General features: G+C 43.2%; 1 protein-coding gene across 1 annotated transcript in view; it reads left to right on the top strand.

Moving 5' to 3' along the window:
- The window catches only part of KIF26B (kinesin family member 26B), a 411,172-nt gene extending 384,851 nt beyond the window's left edge, over window positions 1–26,321 (top strand). The window contains exons 11-15 of the mRNA XM_034764988.1: window positions 987–1,149; window positions 2,449–5,872; window positions 21,827–22,029; window positions 23,234–23,384; window positions 25,567–26,321. Of these exons, the coding sequence (XP_034620879.1) occupies window positions 987–1,149; window positions 2,449–5,872; window positions 21,827–22,029; window positions 23,234–23,384; window positions 25,567–25,715 (4,090 nt within the window). The 3' untranslated portion in view covers window positions 25,716–26,321. The remainder of the gene's footprint in view (window positions 1–986; window positions 1,150–2,448; window positions 5,873–21,826; window positions 22,030–23,233; window positions 23,385–25,566) is intronic.
- Window positions 26,322–26,759: the final 438 nt, after the last annotated feature.

Genomic DNA, 26,759 nt, shown 5'->3' with positions numbered 1-26,759 from the left:
GTCAAAGCAAAGATCTAACATAAATGAACAATGATTCAAACTCTTGCAGCCTGATCTTTCTTTAGTTTTCATCCGTTTTACCCTACTGTAATTCCTGGAGTTACTTTTAAATCAGATTGGATGTGGTTTTAAAGGAGATGCTCTAGAAATTATTTTTGGGAAGTTCTATGGCTTGTGTTATACAGGAGGTCAGATTAGTTCAGTGTTTCCCAAACTTGGGACGCTGCTTGTGTAGGGAAAGCCACTGGCGGGCCGGGCTGGTTTGTTTACCTGCCATGTCCGCAGGTCCGGCCGATCGCGGCTCCCACTGGCCGCGGTTTGCTGCTCCAGGCTACAGGAGCTGCTGGAAACGGCGCAGGCTGAGGGACATACTGGCTGCTGCTTCCAGCAGCTCCCATTGGCCTGGAACAGCAAACCGCGGCCAGTGGGAGCCGCGATCGGCCGGACCTGCGGACACGGCAGGTAAACAAACTGGCCCGGCCCACCAGGGGCTTTCCCTACACAAGCGGCATCCCAAATTTGGGAAACACTGGACTAGATGATCACAGTGATCTTTTCTGGCTTTGGAATCTGTTACCCTTGTGGGTGAGAGAATTGGAGCTCTGTCTGTCTGTCTGTCATCCTTTGCCATAACAGTTTGTTTTTATACTGTATACTACAGTGCTTCCTGAGAACTAGTCTTGAACAAGTATTATGGGCATAGGTCCTTCATTCTCCCCTCTGTCTTAGCAGTGGTAATAGTGCTGGGGGAATCAGACAGCAAAGAAGATAGGGAGGAGGAATCAAAAAAAGTTCTAATTTTAGCCTAAGGGTTTTTCAGCTTGCTGAGCTGCGGACGTAAAACAGCACAAACCTGGAGAACAATACTCACTGCTGTTCCATTAAAAAGAGGGAAAAAAAATCTTGCTGAGATCTGAAGTCAAATCACAACAGTCAAAAGTGAAACACAGCTCACTAATGTAGCCTTAATTCATTTTATTTTGCAGAGACAGCAAGCTCACCATGTTGCTCCGGGAGTCCCTGGGGAACATGAACTGCCGTACCACTATGATAGCTCACATTTCGGCAGCGGCAGGGAATTACGCTGAAACGCTGTCCACCATCCAGGTTGCATCCCGGGTCCTGAGGATGAAGAAAAAGAAAACTAAGGTAAGGTGATGTGTAACTCCTTGTCTCCTTGTAGTGGGAAACAAGGATCCTACAGAGCCCTTAGTGAGATGGAGAGGCCTGAAACGTATAACAAAATCAGTATTCATAATTCCTGAGTGGATGGGTTGCATGTATTTTATGTTAGCTGTGTGGTTTAGAGTTTATAGCAGAGAGTAAGGGAGAGAAAGCTTCAACCTAAGATGCAGAGGAGAGTTCAAGCACATCTATTATAATAGCTTTCTAAGCCTAACTCCAAGTCTGTCATTTAGTAGTGCAAATATAGCTGGTAATGTGCTTTTCTCAATTAAAGTTACAAGTGTAAATAAAACAATAATGAATGTTACTTTTTTTAGAATGAAAGGAAATTAAAATTAATGAAGAAAAAGGTTCCCTATTTTTCCCATAAGACAGCAAGAGCAATATAATACAAGGCAAAATCTCCATCTCTGCATAGAAGCACACATAGTCCTGTTATTTCAGCATACATTTGGTAGATTTTTCCAAGCAGTGGACTAATAGGGAGTGAGGTATATCCATTTTCATGCTTCCAGAATCCTAGCTCCTTTTATAATCTGGACTGTTAACTTGTTATAACAGGTGAGTTTTGTGATCATGATTTAAAATGATGACATGGATTAATGATAAATCTGAGCAGAGACCATCAAATGGACTCCATCTATACCAAGTCACAACAAGCTAACCACAGAAAGAGTTGCACACCACACACTGTATACCCAAGTCTGTGTTGTGATCAAAATTGGATTTTCCTTGTCTTTTGTGCATTATTTGAACAGTGAGGTTGAACTCCTTTTACAGCAAAGTCTTATCAGTTAAGTCCTTAGAAAGCTATCTAGTTCCTTTGGTCAAGACTGGATTCAGTGAAGCGTCTTAATGCATTCATTCAGTGCATTCATTGGAAGGCAGCATGATCTAGTGGTTAGAGTTGGATCTATTTCAGTGTGTTCATGATAATACTGTGGGCAAGACCCTTAATCTTTGTGTGCATCAGTTTCCAAAATGGCGCTAATAAGATTTACCAAACTTTAAGTACTCTGAGATAATTAAATGAAGGGTACAATATAACTATAAGTTCTTCTTGTTGTTGGATTTAACTCCCTTCCTCTCAAAGTTAATAACAATTCTTTACCGAGCACGTTGGTGTTTTATATGTCATGCATTTATGCAACACCATTCATTGTTCAGTCATTTTAGGATTCAGCTACAGTTGGGATTCCGCTGTATGTGTGTTTTATGGAAGCTGTTTGTGGTTCTGACATTTCGTTTGCTCTCCAATCACAGTACACATCAAGTTCTTCTGGAGGTGAAAGCTCCTGTGAAGAAGGAAGAATGCGGAGGCCAACCCAGTTGAGACCCTTCCATTCTAGAAATGTAGTTGACCCAGACTTCCCTATTCTGCACCTATCAAGTGATCCTGATTATTCTTCCAGCAGCGAACAGTCCTGTGACACAGTGATTTATGTTGGCCCCAATGGCACAGCCCTCTCTGATAAGGAACTGACAGATAATGAAGGCCCCCCTGATTTTGTCCCTATAGTTCCTGCTCTGCAGAAGACCAAAACTGAGGGCAAACTGGAGGAAGTGAGTGAGACAGACTCCAGCACGTCTGAGAGAGACTGCCTGAAGTGCAACACCTTTGCTGAGCTTCAGGAGAGGTTGGACTGTATCGATGGCAGTGAGGAGAGCAACAAATTTCCATTTGAAGAGCTGCCTGTTCAGTTTAGCGCAGATCAGATGTCTAAGTGTTCTGTGCCAAGCCAAGTGGCAGGTCTCAGTCATTTATCAGCATCGGATAAGGAAGATGCCACCGCCGACTGTCAGCAACCTGAGAAGGAAGTCAGGGAAAATATAAATTCAACAACCAATAAAATTCAGAGAAATCACTCCCCTGTTCCTTCTGGAGCTCTCACTAACATTTCAACTCCTCCTTCTCCTAGGAGCGTAACTGGCAGCTCGAGTAATCAGCTTAGCTCTTCCCAGTTAGCCCATAGCACAAGCCTGCAGAGCAGCAGAGAAAGCCTCAATTCCTGTGGCTTTGTAGAAGGCAAACCTAGGCCAATGGGTTCACCGCGGCTTGGCATTGCGAGCCTCTCTAAGACATCAGAATACAAGCCACCAACTTCTCCTTCCCAGAGATGCAAGGTTTACACCCAGAAAGGGGTATTGCCCAGCCCTGCACCATCACCCCTGAGCAAGGACTCTGGAATGGTGTCTAGTGAATCTTTGCTGCAGCCAGAGATCCGGACCCCTCCAGTGGGAATGAGTCCTCAGATCTTGAAAAAGTCAGTGTCCTCCAGCAGTGGGGATTTTGGAGAGACCATTCTCGATGAAGAGCAGGAACATAATATTTCACCAGAATCAAAGAAGGAGATTCTGAGTACCACCATGGTCACTGTGCAGCAACCATTAGAGCTGAATGGAGAGGATGAGCTGGTGTTCACCCTGGTTGAAGAACTAACTATTAGTGGGGTCCTTGAGAATGGACGCCCGACCAGCATCATCAGCTTTAACAGTGACTGTTCTGTGCAGGCTTTGGCCTCTGGGTCTAGGCCAGTTAGTATTATCAGTAGCATTAGTGAAGACCTTGAGTGTTACTCCAATGCAGCTCCTGTTTCTGAGGTCAGCATAACACAATTCGTGCCGCTTCCAAAATTAGGATTGGATGACAAAGCCCGGGATGCCAGCAGCAGACGCTCATCCATTAGTTCGTGGCTGAGTGAAATGAGCACAGGGAGTGATGGTGAACAATCATGCCACAGTTTCATAGCCCAGGCATGCTACGGGCATGGTGAGGCTATGGCAGAGCCCCCTATTTCTGAGTTTGCAGGTGCCATACAGAATACTAGCATGATTTGTGTAAATGACAAGCAAAATCCAGTGACTGACAATTTGCTCATACTGTCAGAAATGGGGGAGGAAACTTTCAGTAAAGTCCCACCCCTCAAGGGTTGCAAAATATCAGCCCTGGGGAAAACTACTGTCACAATCTCAAACACAGCAAGCCTAAGCGGTTGTGAAGGCTACATCCCAATGAAGACCAACATTACTGTTTATCCATGTATTGCTGTTAGTCCTTTTAAGGCACAAGAGACTGATGAAGCCGCATCTGCAGTAACTTCAGCTGCTAAAGTTGCTCAACCCCATGAGGAGAAAGAGTCTAATGTTAGGAAGGAAATCAAATTTGAAGACCCTTGGCTAAAGAGGGAAGATGATGTGAAAAAAGACAGTTCTGGGGCCAGCGATGGGCCAAGGCTGGAAACTGCAGTTGGTCCAGCCAACCCTGAGCAGAACAAGAAACAGAACTCAGCTGACAGGTTTAGTAGCAGCAGTGGGGAGACCTCTAGCTCCCCAGGCTCTGATCCTCTGAAGAGGATTGTGGATGGGTGTGAGATGGCACTTCCAAGTTCTGCAACCCAGAGCCCTGTTCATTCCCTGGATGCTTTGAAGAATGGCAGTCTCCCTAGGGTGCTCCAGAAGGTCAGCAAGCAGGAGGAAATTGATGCTGTCCTCTATCACTGTGCTGCTGAGAACAATGGAATGGGTTCTCCTTCTCTTTCCCAGTCTTGTAAGGCTACCCTAGAAAGAAGAATCGCTTCTCCAAAGCACTGCGTTCTCACTCGCCCCAAAGGAACTCCTCCACTGCCTCCTGTGAGAAAATCAAGCCTGGATCAGAAGAACAGGGCCAGCCCTCAACACAGCGCTTGTAGCAGCAGCACTAGCAGTCCATCCAACCAACCAGTATCTTTTCTGGCCAGCTTTCCTGATGAGCTGAATGGGAAGCAGAAGGGCTCCAGCATTGACACCAGTAACAATAGCAGCAGCAAGTTATTTAGTGCCAAACTTGAACAGCTAGCCAGCAGGACCAATTCCCTGGGCAGGTCCACTGTGAGCCACTATGAGTGTTTGTCGTTGGAAAGAGCAGAAAGCCTATCTTCAGTAAGCTCCAAAATGAGCCCTGGAAAAGATACCACCATGCCTAGGGCTGGGAGGAGCCTCAGCCGCAGTGCAGTGTCCTCACCAACAAACTCAGGCATATCCCAGTCTGCAGGTGCCTCCCCAAAGGCCAGCCAATCTAAGATATCCGCAGTTAGCAAACTCCTTTTGGCAAGTCCCAAGGCCCGAAGTTTGTCTGCTTCCACCACCAAAACATTAAGCTTTTCTACCAAGTCTCTGCCTCAGTCTGTGGGGCAGAGTTCAAGTTTGCCTCCCAATGGGAAGAACATGTCCTGGTCAACTCAGTCCCTTAGCAGAAACAGAGGCTCTGGTCTTGCTTCAAAACTGCCCCTCAGAGCTGTCAATGGACGGATTTCTGAACTGCTCCAAGGGAGCACGAGTGCCAGAGGTTTACAAATGCGTGGAAACTCGGACACAGATGAGCGAGGTGGCCTTCATGGAGATGAGAAACCAGCTGTTCATATGCTGCCTTCACCCTACAGCAAAATCACCCCTCCGCGGAAGCCTCACCGCTATAGCAGTGGTCATGGAAGTGACAACAGCAGCGTCCTGAGCGGGGAGCTGCCGCCAGCCATGGGGAAAACAGCCCTATTCTACCACAGTGGGGGAAGCAGTGGTTATGAGAGTATGATGAGAGACAGCGAAGCAACAGGGAGTGCTTCTTCAGCGCAAGACTCTATGAGTGAGAACAGCAGCTCTGTCAGCGGGAGGTGCCGAAGTCTCAAAAATCAAAAGAAACGCTCAAACACAGGTATGTTTGCAGATGTGTCCAAATGTAACATTGACCACCAGGCTAGCTAGTTCTTGGGCGCAAGGCTTGCACAGAGGGGTATCTAGGTCAATGGCAGAACACATGTTGTGTTTAATGTGGTCGTTTGGAACTAGAAACAGGGTAATTCTAATGACAAGCCCTTGAGCTGTGAACTTTTTAGATTTATTTACTTACCAAGCCCTGCTCAGTTCCACATTTCCTTTATGAAGGCATTTCCATTGCAACAGCTTTAATATAGATTATTTGTTTCAAGTTTCTGTTATTGCATCCTTCTCCTGAAAGCAGGGCAACTTTTATAATGGGGACTATTTTCAAATATTTAGTGATGGGATTTTTTTTAGCACTTAAAGTCACAAAAAGATGCCCATGCATGGTTCTTACATGTAATATATATTACAATGTAGCCCCATCAGAATGGAAACAATCATGCAGACAAGAACTCGGGCAGAAAAAGCTCCTTTCTAACACTTCATCAATCCGGGAAACAAACCCTCCACCCTCTCTATAAACCCTATCCAGTACCTGTCAAATAAATAAACACCAGTCAAAAATTGAAGGCTTTTATTATGGTGAATAGCAGGGAGAGGACAGCTGATGTATGTCGTGAGGGCAAGAACTGAGGTTGGTTTTAACTATGGGGTTTCAGAGGTTGGTGGTGTTGCCCCGGTGTCACTGAGAGGAGGACCAAGAGCTGTATAAGTTGCAGTACAAATGCTAGAGACCAGCAAAGGGGAGAAAGAGACTATAGGACTTGCAAAGAGGAAAGGGCGCAATAAATTATGTATTGCTGGGAGGTTGTCCGGGTAATATGGGATATTTTGCTGGGGACATTTTGTTTTTTGGCTTCAATTTTTGAGGTTTGGCCTTAGTAGTGAGAGGGCTGAAGGTACCAGCAACCTCTCACTTTGACAGTTGTAAAGAGTCTGCGTGGATGGTACTGGGAGCTAGGTGGCAGATGGGTGACTCTCTGTGGAGGAGGTCTTTCCTTAGTTTTTTCATTTCACTTCCCCTTTCATCAATATGATCTCAGTGGCTGGGTGAATAGGGATTGCAACTTCCCAGTAGCTGTCCTGGGAGATGTGGGTGAGGAGAGCCTTCTGTTTGGATGATGACTGTGGAAGAGTGTCAGGGCACTACTACCCCCTTTTTATTTGGTAGCAGTTTTGTTTCTTGATAGCCAGGGATGGAGGGTGAGAGCTATGATGTCCTTGGAGCACACCTTCACATTTAGTCTTTGCTTGGGTCCTCAACTGCAGCAGCTTTGCCTCTTAGATGATTGCTATAAGGTGGTTGAAAATGATGCCATTGACTGTGAACATGGAGATCTGAGGGAAGGATCATTTGTGGAGCTCAGGAATGTCTAGTCGCTCTGCTACCAGGTATAGAAGACAAAGTGGGAGGAAGGCTTTTTTTGCTGACAGAAGCAGGTGTGCAGCCCTTGTTATCAATTCTATAGATTTTATCTGGGACTTCTTCTGGGATGCATAAAGCATTATTTTACAGGGTCCAACTGCTTAGGTCGTATGGAAGATTAGTGGCTAATAAAATCATAAACAGGGCTTGTAGGGAACTTTCCTGAGCAAGGCTATCAACTTCTGCAGAAGTTTTGTGGTCTTCCTGTGTCTGCAGACGGAGTGCACGCAGGTGCCTCTGCTGTTGCTCAGGGTTATCCAGTGCTGAAGTAGAGTGAAAACTTACCCGATTCTTACCTCTTTTTCACCAAACATAGAGTTTGTCGGGGCTTTTGGCTGCCATCCAAATGACTGATCTTGATTTTTAATTTCCTGTGTGGTTTAGGTCCTTTCTGCCCAAGCTCCATTGTCACAGATTTGCTCAGATGAGTCACTATCACTAATGGCCCCAAGATTTGAATATTTGGGGCACACAGTTTTCAGTGGAGGGCCCTCATCTCTGGAAGCTGTCTACCCTGTTAATCCAACAGAGCCTGAGCATGTTGACACCTCTCAGAGCACTTTGTAAAGCTCATTTGCTTACTCAGGCTTTTGACTGGTGGCTGTGTGGAGAGGGTATATGTGCTATTTTTAACAGCTTAATTTTGAGGTTGATTCTTTATATAGTTGGTTCACCAATTCTCATATTGTTTTGAGTGAGTTGAACATAGGTCCAGTAATTTTTACACATTTTTAAAAATAAAATTAAAAAATTAATTCAATGTCGACACATTTCTCATCATTGAACATTTACTTGGCCACTGACAAAGCTGTAGCTTTCTTACAACCCATGTCCTCTTTGTATTTGGCCCTGCAGTAGTGAAGCCATAATTCTGTTTGGTGGTAGCACACTCTTTCACATGTCAACTGATTTATGATGCCATAAAATAGGATTATGACTTCAGTGCAGTATCAAGATGAAGGAAAAACTGGGATGTAAAGGCGAACAATGTTATGATGAACATACATATATTTTTATAATAGGACAAGAACCAGACTGGTTTGGCACATTTCTTTTTACATAAATATCCTCTTCCTGTAGGTTTGTACTAGTCTGAAACATCTCTGTTCAGGAATATTTTTATGAAAAAAAACATACAAAGCTGTGCAGCTCTTGAAGCGTGGATATTATTTTAACGCATGGTGTCATGAGCATTGGACCCTGTTTGATTTGCTGTCAAAGATCCACTGTGCTATAATGGATACGGCAGTATGGATATGCTCATTTCAGGTCAGGTGACCTTGTCCACTTTATTTATGATTATTATTAACAGAAAGGCTAGTTGTCAGACATAATCAACATGAATCTACAGAAAGCCCCTTTAAGAGAAGTCGTAAAGAGCCTTTAAGGGAATCACCAGTAGTCTTGTCAGATTTCACAATTACTTTTGAAGTTCTGACACACCGAAGACACAGAATTTTTTTTTCTGTGATTAAGATCTTGTTATTTTAACGTTCTTAAGTGCATTACTTGTACTTGTAGATACTTATGCATTGGTTGTTATAGCCTAGGTATCAGAGATACAGCGGCAGCTTTTGGAAGATAAAGCCAATTCATAATCTATAGGTTTAGCCTTGGTTTACATTTCAGGATCTAAGTCAGTGTGTGTTTCATAGGCAGCCTAACGTTGTATATGCAGTATAAACAAGCACACAAACCATCTTCCATTATATTCTCCCACCCACTCTTCAAACTGAAATATTACAAGATTACATCATCAAGCCAATGAGCTTTCTTCCCTGAAGTTAATAGATCGGTTTAATAAGTTGCGCAATTTTCCCAGCATTTAACACTGGTAGTATAATATTAGTAGGTCAGAACACCTCTATCTCAATATAACACGACCCAATATAACATGAATTCGGATATAACTCGTTAAAACAGCGCTCCAGGGGAGCCGGGCTGCGCACTCTGGCAGATGGAAGCAAGTTCGATATAATGCAGTTTCACCTATAACGTGGTAAGATTATTTGGCTCCCGAGGACAGCATTACATTGGGGTAGAGGTGTATATTATTGCCCTGAAATGATTGCTTATGGTAGAGGGGATTTTAATTATAATTACAGTTAGCACTTATATGGGGCTGTACATTTTCAAAGCACTGTACAAATGTTATTTAATTCTCCTGTGATGTAAGTATTATTATAATTCCCATTTTGCAGATGGGGAAAATCAGGCTGAGAGGTTAACTAACTGGCCCAAGGCCACAGAATCACCCTCTCCCTAATGCTGACTAGATAGACCCAGGATTAGCTCTCAGGCAGGTTGGCTCCAGGCCTTGAGCTCACTTGACTTGACCACACATCCTCTAATCAATGCCACTGTCCTTTTAGAACAGCAGAGCAGAAGGTTTGATTTGTAATTGTCTATTTGTCCCGCCTCTGCACCTCCTAGCATGTGTGCAGCTGCTTATTCTCTGGTTTCTTCCCTCCACCATTAACTGCTCCTCACTAAGAGTGAATAGGCGCCTCAGTCACTTACCTCCAACTGGGAGGATGTGATTATGCAGCAGTGAAGGCTGGTGACACCTGAAAGCAAGGAGGCAAAACTGACACACACACACACATGCTGAGAGGGAGTTTAGGCATATGAAAAACTATATTATCTGACACCAGACTTTGCTCACCAGGGAACCCTCCCCATGGACAGCGCCTGGCACAATGGGGTCCTGGTCCATAACTAGGTTCCTGGGCACTCCGGTAATACATATAAATAATAATAATAATACACTAGTCAGCAGCTCTTGATCCCCACACACACAGAATAGGCCACAACATAGCTACTTCCAGTCTCTTCCAGCCCAGAGAACCAAAGTGCTAAGGTTGCTTCTGAACACAAGCCTCCTGTATGTCCAGTGCTCCTACTTTTTAGCAGTACCCATGTGATAGAAATAAATGCAAACTATAAGCTAACAATGATCATTTTTTTAAAAATGGGGGTGGAATTTGAAAAGCACGCAGCAATGGCCTAATTCTGCTCCCTTGATGTCACTGGTAAAGGCTAAGTGCATTTGTGGTTCCTTTGTGTTACCAGGGAAAAATACTCCAAGCAAACTCCCTTTTGCAAAGTCACGACAGTATATCAGGAATGCCGGCTTTAAGGGGCAGGCAGGGCAGGGTGGCAAACCGGGCACCAGATTGGGAGTTGTAAAACCTTCCATTTTCTGTTCTGACAATGACTCACTGTGTCACTCTGAGCAACTCATTTAATGTCTCTATTCCTCAGTTTCCCATCATAAAACAGGATGATTCTTGTCCAACTTGGTACAACCCACTGGGATTCTAGAATGAAAAAATATTACATACATGTTAATCACTGTTATTCTATATAGTTTAGCATCTGAAAACCAGTGGACCAAATTCAGTCTGTGTGTAAACAGGCACAGCTCCCACTGAAGTCACTCTCAACGCTGAATTTGGCCCACTGGGTGTAGAGATCCAGCTTTTTAGGCATATGAAAAACTTTACTTCTAACTCCAGGTGCATGGCTCCTGGCAGCAATGAGGTAAGGATGGAACAGGATCCAGGCCTGTAATTAGATTTACACTGTATAGCAAAGCTTCACTTGAACTCCCATACAATAGATATGAATTCCTTGGTTTTTCCCCCCTGTGTATATTATTTATTGGTTCCTGGTACCTGCCTCCTATGATGTTTCCAGACTGGCAGAATCTGTAATGAGCCCTCTCATGGGGCCAATAGCACAGAGGAGCGTTTGGTACAATTTGTAACAGGATGAGGGTTTTCTATGGAAACCACAGAGCTCTTCCTTGGGCATCCCCCTTCCCCTTTCTGGAATTGGTTTGGGTGCATAAAAGAGTCTCATGTCCGTGTTTTATATGGATAGATCAAAGGCCTTTGGCATGTCTGTGACTAATTACTGCTTACAATGCTAGTTCAGGGCTGGACGGTTTTCTCTCCTGAGGAGTATGTGTGTGTTTAGATTTCTGGTTCTCTCTAGTCCAATTTTTTTTTTAAAAGTGGTCAAAGTTACTTAATACAAGAGAATTGAAAAACAAAGCAAATCTGAGTTTGGCAGTTTGCAAAAGCATGTGGATCAGAGCTGGTTTTAGCAGGGGAACATACTTGGATCTTTAGGATCTGGGTTTCAAGGTCAAAGGGGGCTTAGACAGAACAGTGAGTCAGAGGCACGCAGTGACTGCTGCTGGCTGCCTGCCTGCCTGCCTGCCTGCTGGCATGGGATGGGCTGTCTCATTGGGGGAAAGATCAGGACTCAGGCATGAGAGAAAGACAAGAGTCCATCTGGGGAGGAGGGAGATTCTCCCCAGGTGGATTGGTTGGGAAGAAGCTGCTGTATATAGGACCTTCAAGTTTGGTCAGCCTGGGCCTATTTTGCCTTACTCACTATTGTACGTCAGTGGTCACTAAAAAACAAGAAGCTAAAGAATCCTTACGAAAAGTACAAGCCAGTCTTCTGAATGAAGCTCATCTAGAGTGGGGGTGGACCCAAGCTGCAAAATTCAGACTTTCCTAATATTTAAAGGGGTTTGGGTTCATTATAATACAAGGTCCCAGTAACAATGTTTGGATTCACATCTGAACTGTCCCAGCTTTTAAAGGGGTTTGGATGCATGGATATGCTTTAGGTCTCTGTCTCCAGCCAGAGTTTAACAAATCCAAGATACGATTTTTTAAAAATTTGTTCTATATCAGGAACCTTTCTGGCCTGTAGATAATTAAAGCTTCTTGCTGAAACATTGTATGGGTTGGGCAGTAAAAGTTTCATGACTGCTGGCAGCTCTTTCTTGGTGCTAAGTTTCACCACCAAGAGTAGAGGAAACTACTACATGATTCTAAACATCGTCATAAAAATGACAGACTGTCACAATGTGACAATAATTATATATAATTGTAGTCTCTTCACATCACATCCTACCATTATAACTCTAGGTTTCTCTGGAGTCAGAGATGTTTTTAAGAATGGGGGCTCAGAGGTTCTGTAAACTCCAGATCTGAACACGCCTAAACTCTTAAGAACTTTCAGATCAATTTCTGTTAATGAAAATACTAGAAAATATCAGGCACGGATTGAATCTGTGGGCAGCAAATAACTTGAATCCAGCTCAAACCTGCTGCTGCTCTCAGACAGCACTGAAACAGGATCTTAGCAATAATGATGAAACACAGAGACAGAGCTTTTCTTGTTGTATCCAAGTGAAAAGGGATTCAGTTCACATTTAGCCTGCATAAGCTCAGAACTGCAAAATATCCCTGGCACCATAAAGCCAAAGGGCATTTCCAATCCTTGCATCTTAACTTGTCCACATCCACAACCGATGACAATAAGGACAATGATGATAATTCACACGCTGCGTTATCCCCCACCATGACTGGTGCCATTAAGAATTATAAAGGGAGATTAATCTTTGTGTGTTGGTGACTCTCTTCGAACATGTGACTGTCGACTGGATTGCAGAGGGGGGTGAGTGGGCCCCAGCCACAATTATTTTCTGTTGTTGTTCATTAAAACAACAGCATTGATTTTCCCAGGTCAAAGCCAGGTCATATCATGCCACAGATCTGTGTGGAAAGGGATCACAGTAATCATTTTTTACACGCTTGACTACTGCGTGCCGGTGCTGAGCTTTCGGCTGCATGAACATAGGAATGATTTAATAGAGGAAATGGCAGCAGGCTATTGTGAACTGTGAAGGCTCCATGTAACATGCATGATTGAGTCAGACACCATTAGGTGGGTGTAAATAAAACCTGCTCGCTGGGTTGGCACAGAATTAGCTCAGTGAAATGCCTCTGCCACTGTCCTGTCTGGAGCTGATGCTGTCTTAGTAGTGTCCCCTGTCCTTGGCTTGACTGGCAAAGTGACTGGTGAATCGATTTACTTCTATACTATAATGCCTAGGACAATAAACTGCTCTATGTCATCTCCATATAAATAGTGTCATGAAACTGACAAATACATACAGAGCCAAAGGCCAGCCATAATTTAGGAAAATCTCTATATTATGGGCACTTTTTTGCTAGCAATGTGTGGGTGCTGGGCACTGTACCGCTGAGACCTACATCTTCCCTGGGACTTCTCCCAAAGTACATGTCAACCTGCCAGGCTAAATGAAGTGCTGCATCCTGATTGGGTTTCAGCCATGCTCATTCGACTGGCTCTGAACACTGTGCTCCAGACAAGCTTCCAAAAGGAAGCATAGTTTGGGGAGTGTGATCAGGAAAGGGTGAGTATTGGGAAATTGACAAAAAACAGGCAATTGCCTGGTATCCAGAATGTTGGGAGGTCCCTGAATCTATGCCAATTTCATGTACATGCAGTATCTCTATGCAGGGGCACAAGTTTGTGAGGGTAATTGCGTTCCTATATATGAGTAAAGGTAAATTCTGATTCACACCTTGTTCCTACTGACTTCAGTCTGGTTGTATAGAATGTAAGTCAGGAGAATATGGCTCTAAATATTTTGCACTATCAGGTATTGGGGCCAAAGTGGAGAAATATATTTAAGGTCATCTTTTGAAATCTGAAATCTACCTTTGTCTCGAAATCAAATATTAATTTGTTACTTTTTGTTCTGAATTGTTCCAGCTCAACTTGTTTACCTTTATGTAACCCAGGGTACTGGGATGGGTGAGCGCAAGATGGGTTGGGAAGCAATGGGGTAACTTGGCCATAAATGTGGCCTCTTTTGTGCTTCACAATGTCTCTTTCTGTAATTTGTCCCCTAAACATTTGGGGTGAATTCTCCACTCTGTTACACAGGTGCAGTTGTACCAGTGTCACTGAGAGGAGGACCAAGAGCTGTGTCAGTTGCAGTACAAATGCTACAGTCCAGCAAAGCAGAGAAAGAGACTTTGGGACTCGCATGGGGGAAAGGGCGCAATAAAATAAATATTGAGGAAGAAGGTCAAAGGAAAAGGGAGGAGGCGATCCAGTCATGGGTAACTGACTGCAAGGGCACACCCCACAGGAAGGAGGAGTGAGAGGAGAAATCAGTCTTGCTTTCTCAAATAATAAAAGCAGAAGCCTGGTTGTTAGAAAGTGGGGAACAGCAGGGGGAACTCTGCATACTGTCTTCATAAACAAACAAAAGGCCTGAAGCGACACTAAAAGCCAGTGCTATTTCGAATGGGAGGAAAGTGTTCTCTGAAAACAATGCGGTAGAACAAATTGTGTGTGTTGGGGTTTACTGTTTTACACTACTTAGTGTGGGGATGTTTAATCTCTTTCAGGTCAGTTATATGGTTTGTTGGCCAGGAGAATGCTGAACCATCAGATCTGTACACAAAGGCAGTTTTACTTCTAACAGCGACTAGTGTAATAATGAATGGCTCCTGCTCTGTATCGTACCTTCTTCCCCCTTTGAACTTCCAATGTAAACTTGTGGCGTCATGGTGCATGTAGTTATGATTTTGTTTTCTATTTATTGGACCTTGAAATGTTTAGGGGGCAGCTACTGTTCTGTACGGAGATCAGATGCAGGCTGTTACACAGGAGACACACAGTCTGCTCCTTATGGAGACTTTATTTTTGTTCTTTTTTGTTTGACGTTTATCTAAAATGATTTAAAAAAAAATTCAGACTGGAATTTGCCCATAGAAAGCAATCTAACCGGGAAAACACTGAGACATCCTGCACCTATGCAAATCCCATTATCTTTTAAGATTTCAGGCACGCATTTAGCAAAGAACATTTGACTAGTTCCACTGACTTCAGTTCGGCTCTTCATATCCTTCAAGTTATGATAAAATACCTAGTTGATTGAGAGTCCTTTGTCTGTAGATGACATCTTTTCTACACTTGTCTTCACTGCAGAGTTAATTTGACTTATAACTTGAGTGTTGCGCCTAACTCGAGTCCCAGCCAAATGCCTTAACTCCAGTGTGGTGGGGCTTTTAAATTGGCTGGTCCTTCAGGGGGAATAGGCAGCTCATCAGCTGCCAACCCCGTCACTCTGTGCAGTTCAAATTGTTATTTCACAGTGTGGCTGCTCTCACTCAACCTAGACTAACTCGAAAGGAGTTAATGTGGGTGTAGCTAATTTGAATTAACTCTACAGTGTAGACAAAGCTTTAGGCCTTGTTGTCACGCTAAAAAAAGTATATTTTTTACGTTGCAGTAACTAACACACATGAGCTATCCTGAGGTAAACTAGCTGAGATCAGCACTATCCCCCACCTGTGGTTGACTTTGTTAGTTTATCTTGTGGTAAAAATAAAGTTCCTGGTCTTCACTGTGTTTTTTACCATGGGATAGTTCACACACGTTAATACCCTGAGGTAAAATAGGTACCTATTTTAGCTGTGAAGACAAGGTCCTAGGGCTTGTCTTCACGTACAGTGCTACAGCAGTGCGGCTGCACCAATGCAGTGCTTTAGTGAAGACACGCCTATGCCGATGGGAGAGCTTCTCCCATTGGCCTAGTTAATCCACCTCCCCGAGAGGCGGTAGCTGTGTTAACAGGAAAAGCCCTCCCGTCAACATAGTGCTGTGTATGTGGGCGGTTAAGTCAGTATAACTATGTTGCTCAAGGATGTGGATTTTTCACACCCCTGAGTGATGTAGTTATGTTAATCTAGGACTGTAGTGTAGACCTGGCCTTAGAGTCAGATGCAGGAGAGGATATTTAGTAAACACTATGCTGAACTATAACTGAGACCACTATTACTGGTTTGGCAGTGGAATCAGTGGACTGGATTTCTTTTGCTCTAAGATGAGGTATTGATATCTATTTAGTTTTTCGAATGGAAAACAAATGACTCTCTTTTATATTGTTGGAGATTCAGCTGGCCTGAACAGATTGCTTGTGCACCGTGTGTGTTTGTGTGTCCCCACTACCGGGGGGGGGGGGGGGGAAGGGGGGGGGGGGGAGGGGGATGGATATGTGCTAATCCTGCCAAGCTTCCAGGTTGAACAGTTGCCTTTGTAAGCAACGTGCTGGAGAGCAGAGGAGTGGTGCATTGTAGTCTGCTACAAAGCACTTTATTAATTATATAGTAAAGATTTATGAGCTCCCAGCCCCATAGAGCCCATTAATAAACATGTGTCTTCAAACGGGTATTTTTTAAAGAAAAAATATATATTTGTTTGAACAATTGAATCCTTGTCTTTGTGTGTTATCATGGATGAGCAAGCTGTCACCTGCTCTGTGGCATTCATCCTAAAATGCTGCTTTGGATGTATCTCCTTACCCTACCCATTTAATGTGAAATCAGATAAACCCCAGAGACTAAGTGGAAGGACTAGAGGCAGTAGGAATTCCTGTCAAGATACACCATACCTTCTGTACCCAGGCTAATAAGCAGCCCATTAATCAATGCATATTTTAAATAGATTAGGTTCCATTCAGCTTCACTGCAAACATGCAGGAGTTGTTTCATTTTATTTCTCCCCAACACATGCCAAAAAGCAAAGATATATCATCCCGAGTCAGTAAAAGGGAAGAGCATTGACCCTTTCTCCCATCCCCCCCACATACCTTGATCCTGCAGTCAAATCTGCACAGACGGTCCCATGTCTGTGCCGAGCCACATTTACTTCAGTAGGACTCCATGCAGACATAAGAGTCCACCCACCCGGATCAGGTCTCTCTGCCTGTGTTTATTTAATGTCTTGATGGAACAAAGACCAGACAGCCAGATTATTGTGGTAACCGACTGGCAGCCCAGACAGGAATCCTGACTAGGAAAACATAATGAGCTCATATTTGCTTACTCTGCTTCTGCCACTGTTGTCCACTCTGCCTGTCCACCTAGTGATGGTCACCGGGACAAATGGCCTAATATAAGAGCCCATGTAAACCACCTTTTGGACCATATGATTCCTTTTTCGCACTGGGTCAAATGGGGATGTGTGGGTACTATAAAGCAAAACCACCCTTCTGCTACACACACCTGTGACCTCTTCCCCCTATTTCCAAATGATTTCCTGATTCTGACCTCACAGCAATGTGAATCCTGAGTAACTCCATTGAATTCAGTAAAGTTACACCACTATAAGTGCCATTGGAATCAAGCCCTGAATCTCCATAGGGAGGCATGTCCCACCTCCATGAGATGAACCCAAATCTGCACCAATTACATAAAGAATTGGTGTTAACAATCACAGGCACACTGGAGACAATACAAACTAAATGCTTTATACAGAGGTGATACTAAATGAGTCACAAGCATGAGTTTCCCATCAGGAGGGTGCCCCGGACCCTCCCCTGCCTTCCCCCCTCTCACAGAGCCCAGCGCCAGCGCTCTGGACCACTCCTGGGCAGCTTGGCAGCTCCTGCCGCTTTGAGCGGCATGGTAAGGGGGTGGGGCTGCGAGCTCCAGCGGGCCACGCGGCATCGATACACGCTGCCCTGAGCAGCATGGTAAGGGGGCCAGGCTGGGGCTGGGAGGAGGGGTTGGATAAGGGGCAAGGAGCGGTTGGAGGAGGTGGAGGTTCGTGGGGGGGGGGGCAGTCAGGGGATGTGGAATGGGGGGGGTTGGGTAGGCGTGGGAGTTCCGGGGGTCTGCCGGGGTGGCGGTGGATGGGGTCGGGGCAGTCAGGGGACAGGGAGCGGGGCGAGTTGGGTTGGGGGTGGGGCCCTGTGGGGCAGTTAGGGTGGGGGTCTCGGGCTTGTACTCACTGGGCGGCGCTTAATAACCGGTTCCCTACCGGGTCATCGTTGGCACTTCGGCGGCGGGTCCTTCACTCGCTCTGGGTCTTCGGCGGCACTGAAGGACCTGCCGCTGAAGTGCCGCCGAAGACCCGGTAGGGAACCAGTTATTAACATTCTGGCAGCTCATCACTGATTGTAGTCTTCATTTTCAGTTATAGTAAGCCACAGAAAACTGCTTGAGGACTGGACAGACAGTAAACTATTTGTTAGTCTCATTTGTCTCACACCTCTTCCAGTACCTGTCAGGGAATCAGCCCCTTTTCTCAGTTGAGGATGTGTTGATATTGCTTTACCGTACTGTGATGCTAACAGAGGGTATGAAAAACACAAAGAAAACAGATATCTAATGCTTAGAGTAGGGGACTGGGTGTCAGGAGATCTGGATTCTATTCCTCACTCAGTCCTCCTGACTTTTTCAGGCCCTATTTAAACTACATGTTTACACAAGTTGTGGCCAAGTCATATTAGTACATAGTTTCTTCTTGCCTATGCAGGCTGAACATAACATGGAATAATCATGCAATAAGTAAATAACTCCACCACCAGCAGGAATTCTGGGAGCACTAGAGAGTTTCACTTTAACCACCACTTGTCTAACCCTACCCAGAGCAAACCTAGATGACACTGTGGTTAAAAAAGCATCAGCCTGTTTAAACTAGTGCTTTCACTGTCCTTGTCACTAGCAGAGCTACACTAACACAAATGGTAACATAGACATAACCCTGTAGCTTGGTCCAAAGCTCATTGAAATCATTGCCATGATCTCCACTGACTTCGGTGGTACATGGTTAGGCCCCCTGCGGTTTGGTTTTCTCATTTATACTATGTAAATAATAAACCCTTAATAACGAGAGCAAGTGAAAATGCTAATTATTTTCCATGGGAAAAATTCGAAACATATTTTTTTCTAAATGTAATGGGAAAATATTTGGAGGGGTATGAAAAAAATGATTTTTTTTTTCAGTTTTCAAAAAAAATGGATTTGGCTAATAATATCTGGGTTTTGAAAACCAAAATCAGATTTTATTTTCTGAAAACTGAATCAAAAGCCAAACATTTTTACTAAAAACTGAAAATTTGGACAGAAAAGTTTTCAATTTTTGACCAAAAAAAAAAAAAAAAAAAAAAAATTTGGAAACAAAATAAAATTTCACACAATCTGTTTCATTTCTGTTTTTCATTTAAAAAAATGTTTAGCTAAATTTCAACTAGCAATAATAATTACCCACCTTTGTAGCATGCTTCAGTATTTCCATAGGAAAGGCACCGTGTAAATATTAATAATGACATACCAGCAGTGTATATTGCACAAACAAACTTGGTTCTGTGTTACAAATTGCGTACAATCTGCCAGTGTTCCATTGACACTGCATACGCACGAGTAGGTAAGCTAAGTGGAGTTTCACCTTTACCACGTAGGTGCATGTGAAATGTGATCTGTAAGAGGATGCATGGAATGAGACAATGATCTGCACACTTGCATACTATATGAAAAGGAGAATACAAGTCTGTCATTGGCGGTTCAGGATTGTGCACCACAGGAGTCCTTGCCTCACTGAGCAGAGTCTTTCCATTGACTTCAATAGGGTTTGGATCAGGTCCATGATGTGCAGAGCAGAAGTTCATCTGCTGTCTAGCAAATAGTTCCATGGAATCACTGTATTTTATCCTTTTCCTTTTTAAAACACCTAGAAAATTCCATACAGAAAGTATATGAAAAAAGCACTAGAATTGCAAAGTGAAGCTCTTTATTACTAGAAAGACCAAAGTTAAGTTTGTACATAGAAGCTTAACTCTGCCCCTTTTTGTGTCTGCATTATGATACGCCTCTTTAATTACAGGATAACACACTGTTTTTTCAGCATGACACCCTGTACCAGGGTTTGCAGGTATATCTATGCTGGCGAAATCCTCTACTGTGGATGCAGCTTATACCAACAAAAGCGTGTTTTTGCTGATACTATATAGCTTATACCAACATAAACTATCACAGCAAAAGGACTTTTTATGCTCATATAACTGCATGTACACTGGGGCTTGCTAGCATACCGATGTCAGTTAATTGTGTGTTTAAAAATATTATTTTCAAACCTGCAGCCCCCTAAATCAGTGGGACAAGACATGCTTGTTTGCCTATTTTTCTGCCTGGTGTACAAACATTAGTGGAAAATCAGACCTAATTCTGTTATTTGCAAATGCAAATACTGGCAGGTCAATAGATCTTTAGCTTTTACCCAAACACCACCTTGGCAGTAGTTTAGTAGATATTTACATTGAACTTAAAATGAAGGCAGTTTTTGAGATTCCTCTAAATGATTTTATTTTGGTTTTAAAATAAAATCTGTGCACGATTATGCTGTATCCCTCCCCTGCTGGCACCAGGCTGGGTCCTTGCAGCCAAGAGAGCCAGTGTATGGTTTCATTCAGGCTGGCTGGCTGCTTCTCTCCCCTCCCCCAACCTCTCCTGGAAGAACACTGCAGTAGCTGTCAGCTAGAAAATAAACCAACCATGTTTCCCTCTCCCCCTCACCCCATCTGTCTCTTTTACTGTATTAAGCCAGGAAGAAAAATATAACTGGTTTTTTCCCCTCTGCCCGTGTAAGTCTCTCTCTCTCTGTTTCCCATCATCCTATACACCAGGGGTTCTCAAACTGGGGGTCGGGACCCCTCAGGGGGTCACGAGGTTATTACATGGGGGGTCGCGAGCTGTCAGCCTCCACCGCAAACCCCGCTTTGCCTCCAGCATTTATAATGGTGTTAAATATATAAAAAAGTGTTTTTAATTCATAAGGGGGGGGGTCGCACTCAGAGGCTTGCTCTGTGAAAAGGGTCACCAGTACAAAAGCTTGAGAACCCCTGCTATACACACACCTTTCTAGCTTTCTTTCGCCATTAGGTTAGCACCCTATTTACAGCAATTAGTAGTACAGTAGAAGCTTTCCACACTGCATCACCTTTGTCTATACTGGCCTTTTTTCTAAAACTCTTCAACCGCTGCACTGACCTCACCAGCAGCGGGGCCACTAACCTAAACCGTATGCAGGGAACTGCTGGTATTTGAACCACTAGGCCCTCTCACCAAGCAGTACTGAGTATTACTATGTCATGCCTACCACTGCTGCAGCTGCAATGGTGTGAGTGCCCCAGTGAGAGAGTTTCTGGAAAAATTCTAGCATAGAAGCTATGGTGGTGATAACCAAATTAGAGCACAATTGCTGCACGCATAGTTCTACGCTGTTTCCTTAACCAGTGCATACAGGAAATGTTTGATCCCCCTAATCATCATATAATAATGAAGGGGGAGATTTTCAAAGGCACAGATAATAGTTGGACACCTAGCTCCCATTGCCTTTTCATGGAAGTTGGCACAAAGGACAGGTTGGCAGCCATTTGAAATTGTCCCCCAAAGTGATTTAGATTCCCTAGTGGAGGCAGGCTATGGCACGGGCTGGCTAGCATTGTTCCCAGAAAAAAAAAATCAATCCACATTAGTCAAGGGAACCCCTGGTAAAACCATCGTAGAACGTGTTAGGCCAGTTTCACCAGCAGACGCTGATCCTGCTGTAAAAACTTTTGCACGCCAGTAAATGTATGCACATGAGTAAAGCATGCACAGAGGTGTTTGCAAACTGGGGCTATCTCGTGTCCTGGGTCTTAGTGACTTGGTGTTTTATGTTCAGAGTTAAGCAAACCCAAACATTCGTGTCTTCAGGTTCTCGCTCTCTTACCGCTTTCTATTTAAGAGGGTTGAATATATTACGTGTGTGTAGAGGTCTCTTTTGGAGAAGGAGCAGAAATGAGAGGAATTAACTATGCTAACATAACTTGACAATTCATGTACTCTTTAGGTTCTCAGAGACGAAGGCTCATCCCGGCTTTGTCACTTGATGCAACCTCCCCGGTAAGGAAACCTGCCAACAGCCCAGGGGTTCGTTGGGTAGATGGCCCACTGCGAAGTGCACAGAGGGGGATGGGTGAACCCTTTGAGATCAAAGTCTATGAGATAGACGATGTGGAGAGACTCCAACGGCGACGAGGAGGGGACAGCAAGGTGAGTGCACCTCAAAGGACTGATTTCCATTTCGATCCTAAAGGCCTGATTCTGAAAGGTGATGAGCAACTTCCGGGATCCGCTCAGCATCTCGCAGGATCAGATTCCAAATAAACAAAACTTGAAGCTCATAGGTGAGCAGCTGCAAACCAAGCTGGCTTTTTTTTTTTTATGAGAAACTTCCATGTATGCCTGTCACATGCTCAGTGATCCTCATCTTGATTGACCTCTGTGCCCTGCCACCATCTCTGTTTGGGAGAGTGGGTGATTGTGCTTTTGCTCATTGTGGCTCTTAGGTGTGCAATTTTCTCTCCCCCGACATCCTCCCATGCTCATCCCTCTCATCTTTTAAAAAGCATCTGGAAAGTCGAAGAGTCAGATCCTCAACTGGTGTAAATTGGTGAAGCACCTTTGAAGTCGATGGAGCTACACATGTACACCAGCTGTGGAGTTTTCTGTGATAATCTCTCTTGACCTTTGTCTACGACCCTCCCCATCCTTTTTTTAATCATGTCACATTATTTGGCTTTTCTCAGTTTGTTTTATTGTTGTTTCATAATGAGTTAGATTGTACATTATTTTAAATTGTTGTTCAGCACCCTAAATATCTGAGGCTTTCAAAATACAAGTATTAATTATAGTTTATTAGAGTTTGTCAAAAATGCAACTATGTTCACAAAACTGTTTCCTTTTTTGTTGAACGTTTTTGAAATTTGATTTTTATCAGCTCTCTTTACTATAGAATTGCAATATTGTATCTATTACTTACGTAGCACGTAGATATGCATTGTGGTTTAACACAGCTGGAGATGGATTTACTTCTCTGATGAGCTTAATTGTTTGCTCAAAACCTGATGTCCTTATTCAAAAAAAACAAAAACAAAAAAACTTCTAATGAAATGAATTGTAGCAATTTTTTGCTTGAATTAATTTGGATTTCAAGATGTTGCCCATTATTAAGACATTATAGCTACTATTCGCTTTTGCTGCTCTGTCTGTATATCCTAGCCTCGTTTGTGAAGAACAAAAACCAAACCAACCGAACAAAAAATAAAACCACCTATTATTCTGGCCAGTGACTATACCTACTTCCATGTTAAAGTGGTTTGTGGTTATTATTGACTGGAAAATTGACTGAATCCAGCATGGATTTTTCTTCCCCTTTTCACCTATTCTTTCCCTTCTTCTTTTTCCTGGTTGGCAGGAGCTGATATGCTTCAATGCCAAGCTGAAAATCCTGGAGCATCGCCAGCAGAGGATTGCTGAGGTCAGGGCCAAGTACGAGTGGTTAATGAGGGAACTGGAGGTGACCAAACAGTACCTGATGCTGGATCCTAATAAATGGCTTAGTGAATGTAAGGACTTCGTTTTATTGCCTGTATTCATAAGTGCCCTCGGTTTATTTCATTGAGGGGAAGCAGAAAGATTGAGTGATGCTGAGGCTGTGATGTGAGCTAGTATATTTGTAAACTAAATTGAACTGATGTGACCTAGGGGCCAGAGCTAGATTGACTGTATTTCTAGAACTATTTCCACATAATTCCTATTAAATGTTGACAATAGAACTGAACAATCCTATGCGCCCAGGAGCTGAATACTGGAATGGTACAGCATTGTAATAGTGAATATTGCTATTGCCAGATTAACACTCCTGTGTCTCAGTCCACAGCTCCAGAAAATGAGATTTTTAAATTTATTTATTTATTAATTTTTGGCCTCAGACATATGTCTGAGTGTATAATGTGTATGTATAATAAATCTACTATCCTTCTGCCAAATAACACTATGAAGCAAATTTGTCTTTTGACTCTAATGGAATTGCATCCAGGATTAATTTGGCCCATTATTTATAGCTAGAAATGGCTAAAGTTCATAGAATTTAGTCTTAAAAGGAATTCACTATTCTAGTCTCAAACCAAGGAGGACTTAAATAAATAAAAGTAAAAGCCTAGAAGAAAAAGATTAGAAGAACTGCAATGAACATGCAAAAATCCACACTTGCAAGCAGATGAGTGATGATCAGGTTTGGTCTACACTTAAAACTTATACCAGCATAGCTGTGTCAGTTAGGGGTGTGAAAAACCAGAGCCCCTGGTGACATAGCTGTGCTGACAAAACCCCCAGTGTATACATGGCTGTGCTGATAGAAGAGGGCTTCTGTCAAAGTCTCTGACATCATTAGGGGAGACTGTGTTCCTGCACCAGCAGAAAAATTCCTTGTGTTGGCGTATGTTGCATCTACACTAGGGAGCAAGGCTGACAAAGATATGCAAACTTAGGCTTTGTAGTGTAGACATAGCTTCAAACACTGTAGGGGTAGTGGTGTGTGTGTCTATATCTATATCTATATATTAAAAAATTGAATCCAGTTTTATTTGGGGTAGTTGCTACATGTAATCGTTACAAGCCAATGGGACTTTTGTTGCAGCAGTTGCTTTTGAAAAGTTCTAATTTTCCCTTTGCTAAGTGCAGCAGATAACATTACCACAGAATGTGCAGTGTTTGGTACGCTAGACAGTGGGGGTCTTGTGACAGTTGTAGAAATGTCAGCTAGTTACCAAGGGCATACGAACAGTTTTGAAGGTGACCACTGGAAGTTTGCACAGATCAACATTCACTTAGTCATTTGCTCTGTTGCTTCCATTTCCCATTTGAGAAACAAGGCAATCCTCAGGCATTGTACAGACTCCAGACCTTAGGAGTGATGTTTAGGTGATGGAGATTAGTCAGATTCCCTCAGATCTACCTTCACCCACACTACTGCTGTGCAAGGGAATCCAAGCTCTCTTAATGAATGTGCTTAGGAGCATAAAACGTTGCAAGTTAAGTTAGCCCACAACCTACTTTAACATACGCTTTCCAACATGTAATACTCACTTACCAATGGGGAAAACCGGTGTAAGCAGGTCTAGGGGATTCAAAGCATAAGAAAGTGTAAGGCCCCAAATTCAGCGAAGCACATGCCTAAGTATAAATCTATCCCTATTCAGCAAAGCACTTACCAAAGTCAATGGGACTTAAGCACGTGCTGAATGGGGATGGACTGAAGCAGGGCCTGAGTATAAGGGGGACTAAATTAATGTACATGGGTCTAACTTACCCTACACATCACTTCTGAATTTGGTTCCATGGGGTTCCACCTGCATATTTCATACGGGATCAAAAGTTAACGTGGAAAGTGAAACGGACACATTCATGCCTCAGACCAATCAATGGAAAGTACTTACAGTGAGCATTGTGGTTGTTATAGAGTATTTGGGGGAGAGCATACGGCTCTGTGAAGATGTGGTACAACAACAGTAATCAGTGATTCTGGAGCAGATGGAAGAGCATGACACTAGATGAAGGAACTGCTGTTAATATTTAATATGCTACTGTACTATTTTCATACTCATTGAATATGAAATGCAGTTTTAAATGAAAATGCAAACCTAGAGTTGATAATGTATACAATAGGCTTGGGTCAGGCCCATCTGTCCCAGTAATCTGTGCTGGGTTTTGTCCACTGTCCCCACTAGTTTATTTCCTTTCTCACAGTTGACCTGGAGCAGGTATTCGAGTTGGATTCCCTGGAGTATTTGGAGGCCCTGGAGTGCGTGACTGAGCGTCTGGAAAACCGTGTCAACTTCTGCAAGGCCCACCTCATGATGATCACCTGCTTTGATATCACTTCCAGACGTCGATAAAGGACCAACCTCGAGAAAATTTCAAACTACTACCCCCCCCTTCCTGCTCCTTTTGAACAGCACCCCAAAGACAACAGAATGAGGATGAAGGTTGGTGTCAAGTTTTGACTGTGTGAGAGAGAAGAGATTTTCTTTATAACACCGAAGAATAGTATTAAAAAAAACAAATATGCGATGAACGCAACAATGCTGAGACGTAAGGATGCCGATTTTCCTAGCCTGAAAGAGCACTTTTAAGGACATGTTTGTAAATAAGAACTGCTGGCAGAAGTGACTTCTTCCCCTGTGTTAGCTGAGGGAGGGGAAGGGATGGTTGTAGGACGGACTGCTGTTGAGAGCTTCATAAAAAAAATATTACAGAGAAAGACTATTTAAGTGCCTTGCAAATCTTTATTATCCAAACATTTATGTTCATACTTTCTTGTGTACATATGGTGCTAGTCAAAGGAAACAAAATCAAACATTTTTGAAATGTATTTACAGCTTGTTTTTTCTCTCGGTGTTTTCTCCTGTTTCAGACTTGCTGTTTCTAAGTAACTTGTGTTTGTAGAGATATTTCCTAATCAGTACAGCATATGAATAAATGTTAACTGTCTTTTATCGTTACCGGAGTAAGGCCACTCAAAGAGAACATTACCTCTCCCAGATGGTTTGAAAACTGTTTCTGGCAGTGAGTGAGGTTAGATTGCACCCTCTTTACTCTTAAAGTGTTTTATCTGTTAAAGAACATTGTGAATATTACTGTTGGTAGAGTTTTACATGGTACCATGGAAGAGGAGAAAGAAAACTATTGCAAAGCAACTACTGCAATATGCCTTTCATTTGATGTAACTCTACCATTTGTTCTCCTTTTTGATATACTCTTAGCCTTGTACTGGTGATGCCAGAGATATGGTTGATGAGACACTTTCCTCTCAACCCCCTATTTTCAGGTACTAATAACTTTCTTGAAAATTACCCTTTAGACTGAGGTTCTCATGCTTACTAGTCCAAAACGGAATGATTTGTTTTGGAGGGGTGGAGATGAAATATCTGGTGACATTT

The sequence above is a fragment of the Trachemys scripta genome, chromosome 3 (genome assembly GCF_013100865.1).
Source record: "Trachemys scripta elegans isolate TJP31775 chromosome 3, CAS_Tse_1.0, whole genome shotgun sequence".
In the NCBI taxonomy this organism is placed as follows: domain Eukaryota; kingdom Metazoa; phylum Chordata; order Testudines; family Emydidae; genus Trachemys; species Trachemys scripta.
This window is presented reverse-complemented; position numbering and strand designations above follow the sequence as displayed.